At 42.1% G+C, this 21,842-nt stretch overlaps 2 protein-coding genes across 4 annotated transcripts; one reads left to right on the top strand and one right to left on the bottom strand.

The window, feature by feature from the left end:
* Positions 1-43: 43 nt before the first annotated feature.
* Positions 44-13,754, bottom strand: LOC101780975 (protein PHYLLO, chloroplastic). 3 transcript variants are annotated; one of them, XM_004952851.3, is made up of 27 exons: positions 13,359-13,754; positions 12,430-12,623; positions 12,229-12,346; positions 11,319-11,435; positions 10,959-11,063; positions 10,777-10,833; positions 8,622-8,690; positions 8,261-8,368; positions 8,003-8,197; positions 7,690-7,788; positions 6,755-7,321; positions 6,400-6,624; positions 5,680-5,982; positions 5,182-5,249; positions 4,829-4,987; positions 4,419-4,544; positions 4,200-4,331; positions 4,003-4,111; positions 3,116-3,268; positions 2,797-3,039; positions 2,518-2,685; positions 2,187-2,330; positions 1,637-2,098; positions 1,116-1,412; positions 883-1,040; positions 661-768; positions 44-441 (listed from the first exon to the last, which is right to left on the bottom strand). In XM_004952851.3, exons 1-27 carry the CDS (start codon positions 13,719-13,721, stop codon positions 186-188), a joined length of 5,103 nt encoding a protein of 1,700 aa, XP_004952908.1. In that variant the 5' UTR covers positions 13,722-13,754; the 3' UTR covers positions 44-185. The 3 variants fall into 3 exon arrangements, with proteins under 3 accessions (XP_004952908.1, XP_004952910.1, XP_022683380.1); XM_004952853.3 differs by lacking the exon at positions 13,359-13,754 and having other exon boundaries at positions 12,229-12,299; positions 12,430-12,572; XM_022827645.1 differs by lacking the exons at positions 11,319-11,435; positions 12,229-12,346; positions 12,430-12,623; positions 13,359-13,754 and having other exon boundaries at positions 10,777-10,817; positions 10,959-10,984.
* Positions 13,755-15,957: 2,203 nt separating this feature from the next.
* LOC101780572 (ASC1-like protein 1) lies at positions 15,958-20,243 on the top strand. Its single transcript, XM_004952850.1, has 6 exons — positions 15,958-16,321; positions 18,125-18,354; positions 18,444-18,599; positions 18,782-18,967; positions 19,431-19,612; positions 19,776-20,243. Exons 1-6 carry the CDS (start codon positions 16,172-16,174, stop codon positions 19,805-19,807), a joined length of 936 nt encoding a protein of 311 aa, XP_004952907.1. The 5' UTR covers positions 15,958-16,171; the 3' UTR covers positions 19,808-20,243.
* The last annotated feature ends 1,599 nt before the right edge of the window (positions 20,244-21,842 follow it).

The raw sequence follows: 21,842 nt of genomic DNA, 5'->3' as shown, positions 1-21,842 counted from the left end.
AGTATCCAAACACCCCCAGAATGATAGATGCAGGCTCCAGAGAGACACAAAACCCTGGCATTTTCTGGAAGAAAAATTGACAATTTACCCAGGCAAAGTGAAATGTAGAGCGAAGAGCTCCCCCCTGCATCCGAGGACAACTCCAACAAACCTGAAGACTCATGATCTGCGCAGCTCAGATGTTATCAGTGCAGCTTCTGTAAGAACTTCCTCACGGCCCTTACCAAAGGAAGAGGGTTCTCAACATGCACAGCGTGGCCGCTATCTGGGATGATGATCACGTCACAGAGCTCGTTTCCATCCCGACCACCAGATCCACACTCAGCGTGCTGTGTTATCTCGCTGCACATTCTCTGTGAGATGTCTTTAAATTTCGTGTCCTTTTCACCTGCAACGATGAGTAGAGGCCTCTTCAAGTGTTTCAAGTCTTCCCACAGGGACCTGGTGCATTAAAACTTGCATGAGATTCTGCTTTAAAAAAACTTGCATGAGACAGAATAACATGAACAATGTCTACAAGCAAAGTACAACCGGCCATCTGCTTATCAATTGCATTATCAGTGTCTGACACGTCTACTGCTGAACAGGATGGCACATAAGTAATAACACTGTCAATTCAAACATTACTACAAACTACCGAGTACAGGAAGGTGATCTTACTTTTGTCTCCCCACACTTGAGTCTGCAAGAACCTTAGCTAGAGCTTTGATGTTCTTGTGTTTACTGCGTGTCCTCACTAAAGAATTGAACTTTGGATGCTCTCGTAGACTGGCACATAAAGGAAAAGACAGAAGAAAAGGAATCCAAATACATGTTAGGGATACAATGTATAGCTTCTCCATCTTGCATAGGAAATAATCAGTTCCCTCATCAGGCTATTACCTGGTCCACATTTTTGCTGAGTACCATGTCTCCAGAAAGCAATCGAGTCCACAGGACATCAGGAACTTAGCTCTTGATCCATCAACAGCAATACGACGTCTTCTACTTTCTTCATCTCTCAATCCAGGACTTCCTGATATGATCACAGCTCCACGAATCTGTCTTGGCATAACCAGCTTAGAATCAGCATAAGAAAGAAGTGCACAGAAAAGATAAAATACTGACAAAGTTACCTGGTGAACTTGATTTAGTGCCATATGGAGTGCAATCCTTGCACCCATTGAATAGCCAACAACAACCACCTCACCATCAGTTATTTGACCTACCAACTTTAGCAACAAATCTGCAACTGATTGAACTGTAACCAGATATTGTTCTGAATTTTCAACATGATGCTGCAGCATTTGTGACTCGCCATGACCAGGAAGATCAACAGCAATGACCCGTGCACTGGGGGAGAGAGCTTTCATCATGGGAACCCAGTCGTCACTCGTACCAAGAAATCCATGAAGTAAAAGAACAACCTTTTCCTGCAGGTACAAACCTTTTCAGTTAATGTACAAGCGGTATTCTTAAATGATACTAATAATTTCTCACCACGGATCACATGCCCAGAGGCAGCACCGCAGCAAACCCACAATTGAGGAATTCTTACACTTGTATGGTCAGTGGTCAAATGCACAGAATAAATTCATATACAGCAATATGAACAAATACACCATCTGAATTTTCAAAAGAATAGGAGAATGCTTACATTTGTATGATCACCGGCCTCTTGAAGTTTGACTATATAAGAACAATCGTCCACGTCAACTTGGATAGAATATGACCTCAGTTTTTCTTCACTATATGTCCTTTCTATCTTATTGCTGCTTATATTTAAATGGTGAAGATAACGATGGGCATCTTCTACTGAAGTTCGAATCCCGTCACCAAGTGGGGTTGCATGGATATTTAACTTTTGCTCTGATACATCTTCCCTTAACCATTTATATGTTCCAAGTCCATGAGCGGCCACCCCACATGTACCTTTGTTCTTTATTCTGGAGACTATGGAGTTTTGTTGGTCAACATAATGTGATAACTGTATATAGGATGCCAAACCTACAGAACTCTCATATGCACTACTGATGACAGCCATCTTATCATGCATCTGAGCCCATTTTGCTATATGAGCTGCATTCTCAAAACCACCAACAACACTGGGTTTAATAACCTGAGCATGGCAATTAAAGCAAGGTCAAATACATACATAGAATAAGCAACCTTCAAAACTAGCCCAAAACATTTTTCTCAGTACTCACAAGAGCAACTATTCCTGGATGCACAAATTGATGAAGCTTAGGGATTACATCTCCCTTAAGGTTGTCAATAGTCTCATCTAGTGCAACAGGCAAGCCACTCTTGTCACAGAACTTGATGAGATCATTTACAGAGCTCACTGGTTCCTGTAAAGTCAAAAAACGAAAGAAGATTCTCAAGAAAAAACAAGATAAAAACATGCCTCGTGGGAAACTGAAGGAATCCCAGCACCAACTAACAGTACTATAGCAACAAGGTGCAGCAGTAGGAAAGTTTCATGTTTTGCATATTTCAGAGTTTTTAATACAGAGCTGATGAATAGAGGTGTATTACCTCAATGTATTCCAAACGAAGGCCTTTTGCTCTTGATCCAAATTCAACTGCCTGTTCATATGTCCATTTCTGGTTTGCATCAACACGGATATTGATTTGGTACCCTACAACTTCTCTTATTTTATGAAGGACAGCTGCATCCTCAATGGGGCTTTCACGACGCCCAACCTTGCAAAGAGATTTTGAAAAGGAAAATGGTATACCTTGATTAGCAAAAAGATAGTCTATAAAAACATTAACTTCCATGTGTTACAATTATGGAACCAGTTGAATAGTTACCTTCAGTTTAACTGTGGTAAAACCTTCAGCGACCAGTTTGGCTACAGCAAGTGCTACTTCCATTGGAGTACCATTGCAGTCTACTAATGCACATATCTCTATGCTTGCAGAACTGTTCTGATCTTGTACTAAGGGGTCGGAACCAGCAAGAACTTTGGACCATCCACATTTCCGTTGTGATGCAAGTAAATTGAGAATGGCCATCTCCAATCCGCATTTAACGCTTGGGAATATTGAAGAAGGCTGAGATGAAGTAAAATCGGACAGAAGTTTAATCTGTTGAGAAGTCAGTGCTAACAAGTTTGAAAAGTTCTCTTACAGGAATCCCAAGGCTTGTCCATATCCAATTGGAGAAAGACCCTTTCAGCAAAGGAATAACATCTAGCACACAATCTTTCATCATGTGGAAAATAAACCTAAGTTGCTCTTCGACATCCAACAGATCCTCCTCATGAATTTCAATTGGTGCAACCTGTTACAAGAAATGGATCAAAACTAAACTCCTGACAATGCTCTAAGATGTATTACCGGACAAAATTAACCTATCCATTTTCTGGACTGGCAAAATCATAAATATGGTTGCTAGAAAGCATATGTAGTAACACAAACCCATTGCTAGTTGCTACCATGCAAACGCATACGAGAACTATTAGGATGAGATCTGTGCACATCAGATCCAATAAAACCTAAACCATCTTCCGTCATTTGATTGTTTGGACATTCCTTCCTGTTTTATGTGGTGTCTTTGATACATTACTCTACTTTTGAGTGCGTGTGTACTTAGACCATTTTCCTATCTCTTGATTTTTGAACATATTGGGGGTCATTTGCAAAATGTTCAAAAATGTGCTCCTGTCCAATTAAGTCTAAGTTAGTCTGAATGCCATCCATTGGCCTACCAAGGAAATTTGCACACACCTACAAATGATGATGCTGTGATACTCGATAGGTGAGTTTGGTCACTAGATGTAGTTGTTTGTGATTTTTCTGAAGAATGGTTTGACTCCGATTTTTTAGTGATGATGTGGCTCACATGTTGGCAAACAATTTTTCTGTAAGAAGTGAAGGAGTCAAAGAGCACCACCAACACATCCATAATTTATAGTACTAAAGGAGACTTAAATTAGAGAATGGTAACTTAATGTTAAAAAATATGCATTATGCTAAAGAAACAGTAGAAATCGCAAAAAGTGTTATGAGACAAACCTCTCCAAATCCTGCAATGTTATCATCCACATGAAGCTTCAGAATAATTCCTTCATGAGAGAATCTGTCATCAGAAAGCCCTGAAGTACGTGGTGCAGAAAGCTGGATTCTGTTGTCAAATGATGGTTTCAAAGGCAAATTGTTGAAAATGCAGTGGTGGCAGTGCTACGTCTATTGGTAGGGATTATCACATATACCTGTACAGCATGTATTCCGCTCCGTGAATTGTATCAACAGGCATGTCATTTATCTCGCTCTTAAAATATGGAGCTCCCAGAAGATAATCCAGATACAGAGTCGTAGAATAGGCAGAGAACATATTCATAATTCTGCAGAACTAGTAGAAATATGTAAATACATGATGGAGAACACAATTATAAAAAGAATGTGAAAAGCAATTTAGTTAAGATAAGAACCTATGAAAGTTGGCATTGCTATCAATGCTATTGTCTACTTCTACCACACAATCAATCTGTTCCTCTTTGGATTTCACCAAGGCATCATGAAGCTCTGCTTTTGTTTGAACTAGAAAATGCTTTACCCTGCAACACAAGTAGTGAGAGTAATGAGAAGAACAATTCAGCACTACAACATATTCCATTCTGTACATAATGGACTCCATAACCAACAATCCCATCACCTTTCAGAATCAATAATTTACTTTTATATATTGGCTTCAGGGGTAAATAATGGTAAATGTTAACTTTGAAAGCAGAGGTAGAAACTAATATGCAACTCCAAACATAAATGACAAAAATGTCAGCATAATGTCACTACAACAATATGGGACACGTAAAGAGAACAACTGGATACCAATTGATGTTACCTGTGTGCAGCACAGAGGTTGGAAATTGATATGTCATGCGATGTGTAGAAGAATTTCTTCAAAATTTGTGGTGAAGTATTTTCCGCAATTGGTAGAAAGCTGAAGATTGCACCACCATGATTGTTAACAACGATTATCGTCATAGGTTTCCTCGGTGCCCTTCAATAATGTCAACAGCATTATCTCTAATGAATATACAGTTCAACGTCATGACAACACAGGAGCAGCTTGGGTAAATAGAGTATTGATAACTTTCACGACTTTCACTAAGTTAACCTAATACGAATTGCGCATGCCTCTGAGATCGATCAAGGGTCAGTATACAGGTGTAGAGAAAAGTTCAAACTTCAAACCTTTGGTTGAGAAGTGCCAATCCATTTGTGTCATGAAGAAAGGACATGTCGCCAACCACACAGAATACCTGACAATATACAGAGTCAAAGTTGTGAGATCAGTGTGTCTTTTCCGTTTATGTTTTTGTTTGCTTTTACTTATGTGTTGTACTTGTCCGCTTGGACTTTTTTTTGCTCCTTAATACAATGATGAACAGTTCTCCTGCGCGTTCGAGGAAAAAAAGGTCAAAGTTCTGCCAAAAGCCTAAAAATGTATTCTCCATTCCTCATGAAAGATTAAGTACACATGTATTGATAAGCGTGCCTTTTTCGAGAAGAAGCATGTCTTCAATTAAGTCGAATGGTATTATATGTTTATACTAGTATAAGACTTATTTTAAGTCTGACTTACATCAGAAATAGAAAATGTACAAGAACATGTTCACTTAATTCCTATCATACTAGTATGATAGGAATACTTTCTCTAGAGCATGCAGCTTAACTGAATAAACAACTTACATGCTTGTTTGATCCAACCGCAAATCCAATTGCTGTGCTGAGCAAACCATCAATGCCACTTGCTCCTCTGTTCCCAGCCACTGTTGTGCCAACAAAGTCTGGAAAATGATGCATTATCATGCTATTTCCATTTGTAGTGTAATCAGTCCAACCCTTGCCAAACATGTCTAAGTCTCGGATGACCATGCTGTTCCCAACAAATATGATAGCATCACCATAAAGTGACTCCCCAATTACTTGAGCAACATATGGTTCTGTAAGTGAGCATTTTGAATGTATCTGAAACATTATCTCCTGAGAAACCTGGAGTTAGCAACAGTTGTCAGAACAAAACTCACTTGATAGCAGAAGGGGCAAGAGATTTTGTCAGTTATTTTCAGGGAGGGAGATCTATAACAAATCTCTGCTCAATATAAATAGAGGTTTCTCTAAAGTTAAGCTTCCAGGGCACAAATACATTAGCTACAACTACAACAGGTAATTTACTTCTTTTTGCAGAAATAAAATGCCCAGTTATGTAATATTAGCTAAAATGTACATGCCAAAAACTGTTGGTGCTACTTTGAAGTTTCAATAAGAGTTGAACCCTTTTATCCATTATAATAGGTATATGAGTGCAAGCTTGGTGGACTAATGACATGAAACAAATGGCTAAAGTTCCGAAATAAATAATTATATACTATATATGAAGAACTCTAGCTACCATGTTGCAGCTCATACCACTGAATTAACAACCATCAAAATATCTGTCCATCTGCTTGTCTTCCTTGGAAAATTACAATGACACAAACTAGCAGCAAATTCCACTACACTAGCTTGTATTCTGTGGGTGACAACATGTGAAGGATCATGACGGCATGGATGCCTGTCAATCAAAATGTAGGAAGATGGGAAGCAAGTCTCGAGAAACATTCCCACTCGTTTGCTAGTAATACGGCTGCCAATCTGCCAATCAAACAGTACCAGTTAAAATAATTATGATATAATAAATATACTGCATAAATACATAATAATAAAGAAATAAAGAAATAGGGAACAGTCCAAATTAGAATCAATGAGTTCTGAGGAGAAAAACCTGAACAACAACATCTGGGCTTATCCAGTTTTTAGCAGAATCAGACAATAGAATTTGATCGATGTAGTCTATAAATAAAATGCTCTTATCAAGCCCTGGGACCAAATTTACTGCTTTCCGCAATCGCAGTCCAGACAGAATATCAGTAGCAATTGGCCAGGAAAGGTGCCTAGCTAGTAAAGCCACGGCCCACATGTCATCATCTGTATGAAGAGCACCAACTAATAGAAGCCCTTGATCCGCCTTCTCTACAATCTCCAGAATCTCCATTACTGAACTAGAATAATTCCCGAATGCAGAAACTGTTTTCATTATTAGGTATCTGGTATATGGTTCACTATTTAAAAACCACTTATCCAAACCTCTCAAACAGTCAATATTCCAATCTCGATTAGTGTAATCTAGTGGTTCTCTAAAACCACAGTTTATATGCACTGGGCCTTGTGGAGCTTGCATTGCATAGTAGGCTGCTGAATCAAGTGTAGTGAGAACCATTCTTGCATGAATTTGGTCAGTAGGTGGAGGGAGATTAAAAAAATATCTTACAAAGGTACCAAAATGATTGACCTGAAAATGAAAATGAAAACAGTTGAGATGGGCCGCTGCAAGATCCAATGAAGAACAAAGGATAGAACTTGGTAAATGAGTTTGCAAGGCAACGCAGTGGGCTCAAAGAGAAATAAACCAAGTGCCAGAACTGCAATCTGCAAGTTCAAGTTTATGTATTGGTGTTTATTATGTGGAGGTATAATAGATCTTAAGGCTCACTTGGTATATAAAACACATTCCCATGATAATATTGTTAAGAAAACAGCATACCAATCTTTATGTGCACACAAGAAAGGCAATTCATTCTAGATTAATGTACCAAACTATGCAGAATAGGAAATGTCCTAAAAAATTTTGTATTTTAGAATGTATGCAATAACCAGTACCTGATTGATGGCTTGGTTAGCTCCAGCATCATGCAACTCAGGAGGACGATCAGCTGTGAGTAATATAATTGGTATGAAATCTTCACTTGCCTCGACCACCTACATGTGGCACAGTGAAACTTGATTAACAGTCCAGACTCCAGACAATGTTTGCTTTGATTTATTTTATGCCTTCGTAAAGCTATACAGAAGCACTACAATATGCAAACTTGTTGGATATGATAAAGAAAAATGAGGTGTATATATGAAGGCTCGCAATAATACTGGAACAAGGAAAAGGGGTGTTTTCAATAAAGAGAAATCTGCCACTCACTGAAGGAAGAAGATTTGATACAGCGGTTCCTGATGATGTGATTACTACTGCTGGTTTTCGAGAACCTCTCCCATAGCCAAGAGCATGAAATCCAAGTGACCGCTCATCGTAACATGATATGCATGTTGTCAAAGGATGGCATGTAGCAGAAAGTGCAAGTGCGGATGATCTTGAACCTGGAGCTATACAGAAGTACTAAAACAAAGTGGATCAGAAGCATTCTAGAAATGCTAAAGGCAATAAGTTGGTTAAGCTTACCGTGAAACCAAGCCTAACACATTCTTCAACTATAAGGGATGCCCATACCAAATTTATGTTAGAGGAGCCCTTGATGAAAGATTCTGTCTTGTGTTGCAAGCATAAGTCCTATAAATGACACAAGATAATATTAGATGTGTTTATAGAGCGATTAACTTGCTTGATCTTTCTTAATCTAAACATCAAATTATTTTTGCACTGCAATTTTAACATATACCTTTTATGTGTAGTTTTATCCATTTGTTTTCCTGAATTGGTAAGTGTTGTAGATCATAGAAAAGCAAATTATCTGAAGGTTCTAGTTATTAATAATATAAATTGTTGGCCATATGCAGCTATAGATACTTAGGTAGAATCATACCATGTTTGAACAAAAGAAGAACTGTGGTGAAAATCTAACAAAAGACTGGTCAGAAGTCAGAAACTTCTCCTGCAAAAGAATAAGTGCCAGAGGTGATCAGGGATATAATTCACAGTACTCTTAACCATGAAATAAACTATCGACCTTCAGAAAGAAAGTAAATTAACATGAAAATGTTTCTCCGTCCCTCAATTTTGAAGTTAGGTCCATTTTAACCATGAATTTTTCAGCTCCTAACTGCCAGGTGGCACTAACATGTTAGTCATCCACACCTGTTTACTGACTCAAGGATTTAAGGGATTTGACGGACCTTTTTAAGAAAGGTTTACTTTCGAACTGCAACAAAATTTAGGGACCAAAAGAAAACTTCACTCATTCTCCGAATCAATGTGGTAAAATTATAAGATGTGTTTTCCATCATGATACAGAGTTACAGACAAACTATCTATTAATAAAATGCCTTGATAATTCAGTTACCACACAAGTTGGCAATGGAACTAATTCTCTCTTCTGGTCGGATAGATGGTTACATGGGTGTTCTCTGTCTGTTTTAGCTCCAGCAGTGGTCTCTTGTGTCTCACAGAGGTGTATGTCTAGCAGGACAGTTGCACAAGCTCTTGATAACAGAACTTGGGTAAGGGACATACAAGGAAGCCTCTCTTTGGAAGGGCTGGTCCAATATCTTCAAATCTGGGATTTAATAGAGGATTTCACCTTGGTCCAGGACACTGATAAACATATATGGAGACATGAGAGGAATGGAGTTTTTTCCTCCAAATCCACTTACAGGGCCTTTTTCAATGGTGCCATAACCTTTGAGCCTTGGCGCAGGCTCTGGAAATCTTGGGCTCCTCCTAAGTGCCAAATGTTTTTATGGCTGACTATTAGGAACAAGTGCTGGACTGCAGACAGGTTAGCAAAGAGAGGACTCCCACACCCTGATCAGTGTGTTTTGTGTGATCAAGAGGAAGAGATGGTGCAGCACATTCTTACCAACTGTGTTTTTGCTCGTCAATGGTGGTATAATCTGCTAGCTCCTCTTGGCCTAGAGAGTATAGTACCAAGAAGGAATGAAAAGAGCTTTGCTGATTGGTGGGGGAAATCATATAAAAAAGTAGGGAAAGCTCAAAGAAAAGGATTTAATAGCACGGTTATACTAGGAGCTTGGACACTATGGAACCACAGAAACAAGTGAGTTTTTGACGGGGCAGCCCCTTCTTTGCAAGCAGCACATCAGTTCTTTAAAGAAGAGTTGAGGCTTTGGGGCCTTGCCGGTGCTAAAAAAATCCAGGATTTATTTCAGGGTCAAGGGGATGGTCAAGTGAGAGTTTCTTAGTTTAGATCTGTGGGGTGTTGCAGCAGCCTTATTTCCTCCTTTGTGAGGAAATGACACTGCTTTGTACGGGGATCTTTCCCCTTCTTTCTCTCTTAGGGTGCGTTTGGCAGAGCTCCCAGAGCTGATTCTCTGCTGATTCCAGCAGGAGCTCTGCCAAACAGTTTTTCAGAGAGAAGTGATTCTCTGCTGATTCTGTGAAGTGATTCTCTAAAATGAACTAAGAGGCTGGGAGCTGAAAAAAATAGCTTCTCCTGATTCTGTAGAGTGATTCTCCATCTTAATTTGAAGAGTTTAGGCTAGAGAATCAAAGAGAATCACTTTCAGCCACAAAATCACTTCTCTCAGAGAATCAGCTCTCATAGAGAATAAGAATCAGATGGAGCTTTACCAAAGAGACCCTTAATAAAAAGATACGCAGCTCTCCTGCATGTTCGATAAAATTTTTTTTTAATAAAATGCTTCTATTTCTTTTTATAGGGAGTGTAGGACTTAAAAAGATCAAACTCCATAAATTTTGACTAGCAGTTAGTCAAATTACGTGCATGGTTAGTGTATGAAAGTTATATCAATAGATTTGTATTTCACAATTTTTTTAATATGACATTGATTTTGTCGAACAATGATAAACTGTAAGAGAAATTGATGATCAAAGTACAATCCTAAAGACTTACCCATATCCTAGTATGCCTTATAAAAAGAAACAGAAGCAGTATCTTTTGTAAGAAGCATGAGATTCGTAAAGGCGAAAACAAAAAAATCATTCACAAACAAAGAGCAAGGTATAATGCTCAAGTAAACTTACTGAGGTTAAGGGAATACCTTTAGCACATCAGCTTTGGCATCTATTGTGGCGAGCAGTTCTGCATCCAAATACACCTGGTAAGGTGGATCCAACAAAGTTGGAATTAATAACAAGTGTCGATGGGCAATAGCACCCCAAGGAGTTTCCATACTTTGAATCAGTAGCACATACTATGCACAATCCAAGGAAGAAATATTACCAGCTGAGGATTCCCAGTCTCTGACAAATGTGCATCTCCAGAAATGTAACTCGGTACCAGACCTTTGTGACAAATGTTGTCTGAAGAATCATAGCTATTTTGTATCTGTTTAAGGTGGTAAAACATAAAATATTAAAATTCAATAAATAAGCAACTATATTTATTGAGATGACTGAAAACAGTCGAAGGTCTACAAAGTAAATAAGCCTTTTTTATGTAGTGGTACAGAAGCGTAATAAATCATACAAAGTGAAGTTAAGAAACAGACAGTAGATAAGTGTGCAATAAGGCAAGCCAAACCGCAAATTATTTAGCAAGAAGTTGAAAAAAACTGAAGAATTGTTATCTAGTTCCGCATACCTGATCAAAGCAAGATTCAAATAAAGAAACAGCATCCTTGAATGTATGAGAAACAGAGTCATCCCAAACCATGGTTGATGATAGTATGGAACAACTATCAAACTCGCTCAATTCAACCTGTAAGATATATGTTACTGAGAACTACAAATGCTAGAAATTCTAATAATTACATGATGCCTGCAAAGATTAGCTGAAACAATTGTGAGTGGGTATAGATTGCAGCATGGCTGGTTTGCAGAAATGAAATTGGGAAAAAAACACTATTCAACAATTTTCCTCGTAGCTCAAAAGAGTTGATTTCCACTTTGCAGTCTTTTTGGTAGCATTGCTTTTACATGAGTAATACTCAAATGGATATTCAGGTGTAAATTCTACAACGAGAAAATTGTAAGTTGTGTGGTGTCATGGCCATAATACTCACCCAGGCATTTCCATTCACCAGCTTGCTGAGGGGACCAAATTAAGCTCACTAAGTTGAACACTTGGTCCACTGGGCAAAGCTGGTCAGGGAACATTGCATTCATTTGAAAAATGGCTCAGCTACAACTTTCAGTATTTTTAATTTTACATAAAATAAGTTCAGTACTGTCGATACTGGTGCAATTGCACTATTACTGCATGTAAGAACTAAGTGTATGCTGCTTGAACAAGGAATCATCTTGCAATTAACAACTACTTTGAGGACCACTAAAAACTAACACTGTGGAGCTAAGTGTTTCAGCTTTGTGTCAATGTGACCATGCGAACCATCAAGATCAAGTTAAGTAAAAAATACAGATATTACACAAAACTTTGAGACTGTAAGATTCCCTCTATCTGAATATAAAATGACTTCCACATTGAGTTTATATTGCATAAAGGTTGATAAAAACACTCCTGAGGGATGCCATAGAAAAGTGAAGGTTATTACCTGAGGGATGAAGAAGTAATATGAGCCAAGTTTCTCCTCTATGGACGACAATTCCTCGTCATATTTCATGCCTACAAATCCATAAGCCCTTATCAAGTGTGAATCAGAAGAAATATATCTGCAAGGAAACAATAAGCCCTAATCGTGTTAGGATGTGTGCGTGCATGAGAGGCAGAGAGGGGGAGGGAGGGGGGACCTCACCTCAATACTAAATCAAATCCATGTTTTCCTAGGTAGGAACCGTGCAAGCAAATTGCAGACCCAATGCCACAGGTTTCAAGTTGAAATGATGGACAAGAGGTTAGCTTCCTCGATAAATAAAACTGAGGAAACAATGATGATCCCCTAAACTGAGAGCACCACTTAAGCGCCTTTGTACTGGGTGGAACAAGTACCTGCACCATTGCATGTTGGTTAATCATCTTCCAGTGTTGCTTGGACTTCAAGAGATGGACAAATTCATGCCAAGACTAGTTACGCAAGTGATTCCTCTAGTAGTTCTATAGCATCCTATAGCTCAATGCATGTAAGCTTCAGAATGCCAGCCTAAAGTCTACAAAATGTATATGTTGCACATTGCCATGCCAAGAGCCAACAATGCTCTGACTGCACAAAATTTGAGTAAATAGTCATCTAAAGAATCTAGGGTGAAGTCTCGTTGGACTCTAAGGGTAAATGGAGCGCAAGTTTGGGAGCAAATCCAAAGGCTGCATTTACCATAAGTCTATTACACCAACTGAGATACCGAATCCATAATTGAAGTTCATCGCATTTAAACTTATATAATACTAATAGCATCCATGGTAAATAATGATTGATCCAGCAATAACAAATTGGGAGGGAGATGCTTATGCATGCTAACAATTGTATGCGGATGAATTGACCAGCAGAGAGTGATCTAAGCCCTAGTTTGGTCCCAAACTTAATTCTACATCACTTATACCGCGTCAATCAAATTTCGCCTGCAGTGAAAGGAACGAAACAAGGATAACAGCATCGTAACTACAAAGCGAGCCCCCAAAATTCTGCAAATGCTTCCCACACCCAAACGCCATCAGTCATTACCAAACCAGCCAACAATCTCCTTTTGACAACGTCACGAAAAGGCTGCGATGATTCCCGAAGCTTACCTCGAACCTGATCACGCCGCTCCTGGCGCCAGCAGGCGGGCTGGCCTTGACCTCAGCTGCAGCCCGCCGCAGCGCGTCGAGACCGTCACCGACAGTGAGCGCAGGGGGCAGCCTCCTCGTGAACGATACATCCACAGGGAGGTCTAGGTCGCCGGTCTCTGCCACCTTATCCACGTCGATCACGATGCCCGCGCGCCGCCCGGCCATGGCGTCCGCGCGGAGGCGACAGAGGGGGCGGAGACCACAGCGGAGGCGGCTGGTGGTGGAGCGGTAGCGGCGGCAAGGGAACTGGAAGGGAAAAGAGAGGATGGGGCAGACGCCGGGGAGTAGAGGGAGGCGGGGATGGGGCGAGACGGCGAGCATGCCGGCGGTGGGCAGGAGGCGGAAGAGGCGAAAGCGGAGTGGTGGTGGAAGTGGACGTTTGGGTTTAAGTCGGAAGGGGATAAGGTTCATGGGCCCAACTGAGTCATCCGCGCGTGTGGGCTCTCCACGGGCTGGATGGGCTTGGTGGGTAGAGTGTGGGCTGAAAGGACCCTCACTATTATATCTTGGGGCGGTCCATACTGTTTTCACGGCCCATCATATGAGCTACGTATAAATACGAAGCAGTTTATTTGTGGGGCTTTGCTTGTCCAAAGAAGTAAGTTGTTGAGTGGCTTTCAGCTCGACCAAAAAGCATGTGCATGGCCTATCTCCATAGTTTGGCAAGGCATTGCTGCTATTCGTGTGGATTTTTCTGGTCCGGGTCTGTCGAAAAGTTAGAAGACTTGAAATTTTCAACATGGAGCAAGCTTTAGGGAGGAGCTTGGAGATGATGGGGCTGCAGGTTGTACTCTTCGACTTCGTGCTGAACACGGATAGTCGTACGTCAAACGCGCGTGCACTCACCTGCCCTTTCATGACTTTTCGCTGCAACTGCAAGCAGCACGAGATTAGATTGTAGAGAATATTCACCCAGAACAGTCGATTGTATAGAATATTCACCCAGAACAGTCGATGAGTCAAACGCGGACTCGGGAGTTTCCCCATCCCCCGCTGTCTCGGAATGGTGGTGGTGCAGACGCGCACGCGCGGCGGCGCGGGGCGCCGGGCTGATGAGCGGCGAGGAACAATCGTCGCGTCGTGCCCCCTGGATCTCCCTGACCTCCACCAAACGTCGTTCCTGATTGCTCTTGCTGCGGGACACTCGATTTGGGGTGACGGCACGCATGCATGTGCAGAGCTTGATTTGGTCTGATCCGTGCTTCGCTTGCATGTAGTACCGTCATGCCAGTCATTTTGCGTTGCACGCCGTGGGCGCCGCCGCGGTCCCCAGATGATCCCAGCACTCGACCGTCGAGTGAATTCGCGGTGGGGTCCCGTCATTTCATCTGTGTCTCTTTGAGGACTCGAGAGTACTACTGGTAACATGCCCCAAAAATCTCAGACCTGTTCGCTCCTCATTTGACGAATTGCATGAAAATTCCTACTTTTCACCTAGCCGCTCCCCCTCTAGTCAATAAGGGTGCGTTTGGTTGGGAGACAATGTAGAACGGGACGGTCCCGTTCCAGTTTTTCGGGATGGGATGATCCCATTTCTTGTCTGGTTGAATGGGATGGATCCGTCCTAATTTTTTGTTTGGTTGGAGAGATCGCTATAGACGGGACGAGCACCGTTTTCTTCTTCTGTTAACACCGTTCGTGGGGCCCACCTGTCATACTAACAGGTATCTTCTTCCTCCACCGGCCGGCCGCGGTGGAGCTCGCGCCCGCCAGCCCTGCTCGCCCGCGCCCGCCGGCCGCGCGAACCCGCGCCGGCGCCTCCGCGCCCGCCGGCCGTGCTCGCCCGCGCCGGCTCCTTCGCCGGCGGCTCCACCCCGCCCAACCTCGCCCCCTCCACCGGTGCGGACGGACGACGCGTGACGGGGGCAAAGTGGGATGCCTCGTCCGCTCGTTTTGGTAGGATGGGGGCATCCCGCATCTGGAGGGTATATTCCCTCGTAGGGATGTTCCCGTCCCACCTGTCTCCAAACCAAACACGGGACGAAGTGGGATCGTCCCGTCCCGTCCCACTTCGTCCCTCAAACCAAACGCACCCTAAGAAACCTCAATCCAGTTCCTATATACCTTTGACCGTCGCCACCCGACAATTTCTAGCTAGAGATGAGAAGGCATAAAATCACTCGAGAGTGATGGCTCAACTATATTGATAAAGGGAATAAAACAAACGAAAACTACTTAGTTACGGTAGAATTGTACACGAATATCTTGGGATAGACTTCGAACAAGTAGCATCATCCACCATTCTTAACTTGAAATCCTTCCTCTTTGATAAGCTAATCAGGACGGACGGTACGGATTTGGGAGCGATTGCTAGCACGACTACTCTCCCCCTCTGTAACAGCGTACGATTACAAAAAAAGAAAAGCTAGGCAAAACCATTTGTATTCGGCTATCCGCGTTGATGTCGGCCACCTCGCTACGGTTCCCAAGGCCTTGGAATTTTCCGTACCGTATCTCCGCCAGCGAAGCCCACCAGCATAAAAAGGCCGGACACGAGAAAAAAACAAAACGAAAACACGGGGGGGAGAAAGTGAAAAAAACTCGCTTGTTTGTTTTTTCCTTTTCACAGAAGTAAACACGGAGGCGACCGCGGCCACACAGCGCGAGACGAGTCCCCCCAGCCGGCGGCTCCCCCCAGAGGCCATTCCTGCCCGTAGCCGCCGCGGAATCGGGCCCAACCGCGTCGATCCTTCTGTGCTAGCAGCCGCCGCCGCCACGGGACTCTCCAGAGGCGGCCTCCGATTCGGCCGGGGCCGGGGGGAAGCGGGGACATGGGGCTCGGGGCGGCGGCGGGGCGGCTCCTCGCGGAGGTGGACTGGGAGCGCGAGTCCTACCCGGCGTACGACGACTTCCTCGCGCTCCCGGCCTTCGTCCTCTTCTTCCCCACCGTCCGCTTCTTCCTCGACCGCTTCGTCTTCGAGGTGCGCCCAGCCCTTGCCGTCTTTCTTTCTTCTTGTTTCTCCGCGGTTGTTTCGTCAGTCAAGGTTTCATGACTCTGGCGCTTAAGAGTTGCTGCCGAAAAATTCGCCTGAACTCTTGCTGGGTTCCCCAACTCTAATAACAGCTTGTACAATTGCCTTGGCTAAAACTATCTGCCTTGTGTGCAACAACAAGGAGCTATTTTTAGCGATCTAATCATCTTGGGTGCAACAACAAGGTGCTATTTTTAGTGATCTAATCATCATTTGCGCGTGTCTGGGCTAATTTGACACGTGGAAAGCGCTTGGTTCAGTAATCGAGTCTTTCCGGGCTCAAATGATTAGCTCTTTGGAAGATCTAAATCATATCAATTCTTTGCTCGCATAGCATTTTCTCTCTCTCCGACTCCTATATTGTCTAAATTGTTTGGTTCGTTACTTAGATATCCCAATCTATTGGAGTTGGCCACTGAAATATATGCCTAGCGTAGCCGTTTAAGCTTTGCTCCTTTGTAATTGGTGGTCCCTAAGTCCAGAACTAGGCCAATGCTACTGCTATGCAGCTTCTGCATAGGTGGTGACGAATTTAATGGAGGTGCCTGCTTTCGTTACATTGGTTCTTCATAAGGAGGGAGTAGCATGGTTGGTTGGTTTGCAGCCGTGAGCAGGTTTCCTGAAGAAATTGTGGTTCATATGTCGGTATGTTGGCAGCTGTTGTGGAATGGCCTTTCAAGACTAGAGTCATGGTATTCGCCTGCAATTGGCAACAGGCCCCACAGATACTATTTCTAGGGTCAATTGCTCTTTTAGTATCGTACATTTTATAGCTAGTGTGGTATTCAAAACTAAGTGCAGTTACTCGGTTGATTCATGAGTATGGATACTTGTATAGATAGAAGGTCTTATGTTCAATAGCAGTTTCTGGCATAAGAGAAACCTTTTTTATGAGCCAGGTGAGGATCTTGAGCTAGCAAAATGGAGTATAAATCCATTGTTAATATTCGAAGTTCCAGCTGTGGAGTGTGAGAGCAGTTTGCTTCACCCTCTCAATATTCTGGGGCCAGAAATTTTGCTGAGCTTTGATGCTCTCTCTGTCAAAATGCATTTTGGTTTCCTGTGTTAAGTTTATATGGTGATTTGCAATTAGGGTGTTATTCAAATTTGTGTTGCTAGCCATATGTCTGAACGTTCTGATCTGGAAAGTAATTGTAACCAGTCGGCAGTTGCATTTTGGGCACGAAAAATGCAGACTTCTTCTGTTTAATTTGATGGACCTACATGCTTCACAGCAGAATAGATTATGTATATTTATAAAGATTGCTTACTTGAAGGTTAGTTGAGACTATGGACTAAGTTGAACTAGATGAAAGATTGAAACTTTTCTTTTTACAAAAGAATATTATTATATAGAAAGAAATGGACAATAACTGGGTATTCTAGCAACGGAGTTTTGGCACGCATACATTTCTATCATTTGTGTTATCTTTAAACTTGAAACATTTTTCATTTACCTGCTGAGATCATTTTCATCAGCACTTATCGAATTTAACCATTGTTGGGTTTGGATTTGCTTATGCCTCTGAAATATGTTGTTCATAAAGGGTTGCATTATCAGGTCATACGGCATCGGCATCCTTCTGAATAGAATTTCATGCTTCTATAGTCTGGTGTTCCAATGGTTTCTCTTTTGATTTCCAATGATTTCTCTTTTGATTCACCTTGTCCCTTTTTTTCACACCTTTGATATTCCTTCCGATGTTTCAATTAATCTCCAAACTTCTTTGCTTTCCTATGTAAATGTTTCAGAGGGTTGCAAGGAGGCTTATACTTGGGCAGGGACATCAGAGAACTAGTAATGAAACAGAAGAAACAAGGAAGAAGATAAGAAAATTCAAGGAATCGGCTTGGAAATGTGTCTATTTCCTATCTGGGGAGCTTTTAGCTCTGTCAGTCACATATAATGAGCCTTGGTTCACCAATACCAGATATTTTTGGGTAGGACCTGGAGAACAGGTTTGGCCTGATCAGAAGATAAAGTAATTGATCCTTCCACTGTACCTTCTGATACAAATTCTTTTTGGTTCTCAGGCTAGTCTAAATCTAATGGTTTTGCCGTTGCTCTCAGATTGAAACTTAAGGCGGTTTACATGTATGCTGCTGGATTCTACACATATTCCATATTTGCACTTATTTTTTGGGAAACAAGGCGTTCAGACTTTGGCGTGTCAATGTCGCATCATGTTGCTACTGTTGTTCTGATTGTTCTATCTTATGTGTTCAGGTATGTTCTTATCTTGGATAACTGCTACTTTTGTTGTTTCATGAATTTGGAACATAGTTCTATCAATATTGGAGGAACTCTTAGTCATCATTGCTGATTTGTTAATTTCTTTCTTTTTTCACTCCTTTCATAATTCATATACAATCTGTTTTAATTCAAACTTCTTTTCCTTGGTCAACCAGATTTGCTCGAGTTGGCTCTATAGTATTGGCAATTCATGATGCAAGTGACGTTTTCCTGGAAGTAGGGAAGATGTCCAAGTACAGCCATTGTGATTGGCTTGCCAACATTTCGTTTCTGCTTTTTGTTGTTTCATGGATTCTTCTCCGCCTCACATATTTTCCATTCTGGATTCTGAGAAGTACAAGGTAAATTGTTGTGTTCTGTATCAGGAGTCTATCAGACTCTTATTGCCAGGAAAAATCACTAAAGTGTTAGAAGAAAATAAGTTTTGTTTGCATATATAGATGTGAAACCACGTGCCAGTTTCTTATTGTTTTGTACCCAACTTTATTGTGAAAAATTTGACAGTGACTTCCTCTAGTCTAAAGAACAAGCCTTCGTTTAGTCTTAAAGCTAGCATCTTATACCTTGAAGAAACTTACTCCTTAGTTTGCTACTATTTAGCACTGGTAATAATTAGAGATTTCACACCTCTGTCCACGTTGCTAATCATATGATTTAGTGCCCAAAATATATAATACTAAACTATTATAGCAAACATGTTAAATTCTGAGAAGCTACGTTATGGTTTTGGTAATTTAGAAGCAAGCTGACTGGCTGTTTTTTGGATTTTTTTACACATTATTTGACTAAATCCATTTATTTCAGCTATGAGGTCTTGTTGACTTTGGATAAAAAGAAGCACAATTTTGACGGTCCTATATACTACTATGTGTTCAATTCCCTTCTATTTTCACTACTTGTCCTCCACATATATTGGTGGGTTTTAATATATCGGATGCTTGTGAGACAAATAAGGACGAGAAATGTTGGAGATGATGTTCGATCTGGTAAGCACTGACCTACAGGAAGTTTTAGTATGCTATCTTGTAAATGCTGCGTGAATCAGTTTGATTTGCTTATGTGAAGAAGTTGTACTTCTAGCTAGCTTCTTCCAACTTGTGTTGAGGTTAAAATTTGCTATAATGTTACTATACCTTGCTTTCCACACAGACTCTGAAGAAGAAGATGAGCACGAAGATTGATCAGCACGACCATCAGCAATTCAGCATCTGGATTTGCTTACTGCAACGTAGCTAGAAGCATCGACTCCAATGCCCCCAGCTTCCGCATTCTTTTCATGGATTCCAAGATGTGTGCAGATTATGGGAGGGAGGACGACCATTGTTCCTCACGGGATTCATCAAAGCCGAGCTACGATTTGTTTTGCCCCGGCTGCCCATTCGTGTTGTACCATGTATGCATGACACATTGCACTTCAGTGCACAGAAATAGCTAAATATCGAAGACAACATTCTTTTGGGTGTAAACTCTGTAGAGAGATGATGTTAAGCGTTACGCTGTAGCCGTAGCACCAATGTGTGACATTCCAGAAAAATGACTGGTTGTAAACTAAAGCCTTTCTGTCGACAGACCATGTACTCCATCCTGTGGTATGCCAGAGGTGGCCTCTGTTCGGAATTTCGCAGTCGGTAGCGCTGGTGATGAGCCCTCGTGCGTGCTCGGCCGCAGCCTGCACCTTGCACCTTGGCACGACATCAAGGGTGATACAGTAATGATGAACTGTGGACAAAGGCCGGTACTCTCTCCCAGTATCCGGTTTTAAATATCTCTAATTCTAAATATTTAGCTGAATATCTCTAATTTTAAAGTTTAGGACAAACTGATTAGTTGGAGTAGTTTTTTTTAGACTGGATTAGTTGGAGTACATGATGACCTGGTGTTCATGGCAAAAGGCCGGAACTCAGAAAAATGATACTACGTTTTGCGGTACTGTTCGGGGAAGCAAAGCACAGGAGCTGAGCAACCTTTTTGCGTTAGCCGTGTTACGCATCCAAAAGGAGAAGTTTTCAGCATGGAAAAGCTGTGTCAAGGTGTCCAGGCCACAAATATAATGCCCTCCACGAGGGGCCGGCCGGGCATTCGGCCGGTCACGCCGACACCTACTGCTAGCCCGAAGCCCCGAACCTTCTTCCCCGCGGCTTGTTTGATAGAAAAGTATTCCTGTGGAACGAAAATGATTAAGTCTAGAATGAACTAACTTCCCGTTCAAACCCTCGTATTTCACTCCAATTCACTACTATAAAAAAAACCCTCCTACGGAAGAGCTGAGCGAGCAAAAAAGATGCCATGCATTCGTGATCTGGATGCGCACTGCACGTGTCAGCAACTCGCCGTGGCCCGGCCATTTTCAAGTAAAAAGAAGGAAGCCCGCTTTAATTAGCGTCGGCTTTCTGACGCTTCTTTCTGGGTTCTATGTGCAGTGCAGTGCAGCTGAGGTGAGATCGAGCCTGGCATCGGAGACACCATGCATGAGCATGATTACATTATTCAGCAGCTCATCACCCGTTCTATCCACGGATAGAAAAGCGAGAAGCACACGAGAAGGGGAGAGAGACATCAAGACATCCTCCGGGTGCCTCTGCTGCGTGCATGGCGGAGAGGCACGACGCGTCGCTTTCGCTTTCCTGCCTCTGCCGTGTGACGTATAGATGCTAGATGCCTGTGCACGCAGACGCCGCAGTGCAGGCTGCAGCTTTGGTGGCCTCCGAGGCGCGCCACATGCCGCCCGCCCCCTGGCTTTATTCGCTGCTAGGGCTGCTGCTGCTGCTTTCACAAGTCCTGCGCCCTTGCAGCAGGTTCCTTCCTTCAATCCTTTCCTCCCGATCCTAGGTCCAATTCGCATACAGCCATGCAGGGGTACGTGAAACAGCAGACGGATGCGTGGAAACGCTTGCCCTTAGACCGGCAATAGCATAATTTGCCACACTACAAAGAGTTGCTCTCAGACCAACTTTTACAATGATAAAGGCTAGCAGGGTAGACGGTCCACATGTACTCCCTCCGGTCACAGATAAACTATGCTTTTAGATTGTGTGAGGTAAGTCTATCCAAACTATGATTGTATTATATTATCGCAAGTACGTTACTCCCTCGTTCTCAAATATAATGACATTTAGAACAAGCAAAGCTAACTAGTTTGTCTTAAACATCATGATTTAGAGAACGGATGTAGTAACTTTCATGTATTGACTTTTGATATCTGAAAATTATACGAGT

The sequence above is a fragment of the Setaria italica genome, chromosome I (genome assembly GCF_000263155.2).
Source record: "Setaria italica strain Yugu1 chromosome I, Setaria_italica_v2.0, whole genome shotgun sequence".
NCBI lineage: Eukaryota > Viridiplantae > Streptophyta > Magnoliopsida > Poales > Poaceae > Setaria > Setaria italica.
The sequence above is the reverse complement of the archived record's forward strand: the minus strand, read 5'-3'. Positions and strand labels throughout refer to the sequence as shown.

Excerpts from the sequence above, each read along its gene's own strand:
- LOC101780572 (XM_004952850.1), top strand. The coding sequence starts at position 16,172 with ATGGGGCTCGGGGCGGCGGCGGGGCGGCTCCTCGCGGAGGTGGACTGG. Across the intron at positions 18,600-18,781 it reads GTTCTATCTTATGTGTTCAG|ATTTGCTCGAGTTGGCTCTA; the intron begins GTATGTTCTTAT and ends TTGGTCAACCAG. Across the intron at positions 18,968-19,430 it reads TGGATTCTGAGAAGTACAAG|CTATGAGGTCTTGTTGACTT; the intron begins GTAAATTGTTGT and ends CATTTATTTCAG.
- LOC101780975 (XM_004952851.3), bottom strand. The coding sequence starts at position 13,721 with ATGCTCGCCGTCTCGCCCCATCCCCGCCTCCCTCTACTCCCCGGCGTC. Across the intron at positions 11,436-12,228 it reads ATTACTTCTTCATCCCTCAG|GTTGAATTGAGCGAGTTTGA; the intron begins GTAATAACCTTC and ends TATATCTTACAG. Across the intron at positions 2,099-2,186 it reads ATCCAGGAATAGTTGCTCTT|GTTATTAAACCCAGTGTTGT; the intron begins GTGAGTACTGAG and ends TGCCATGCTCAG.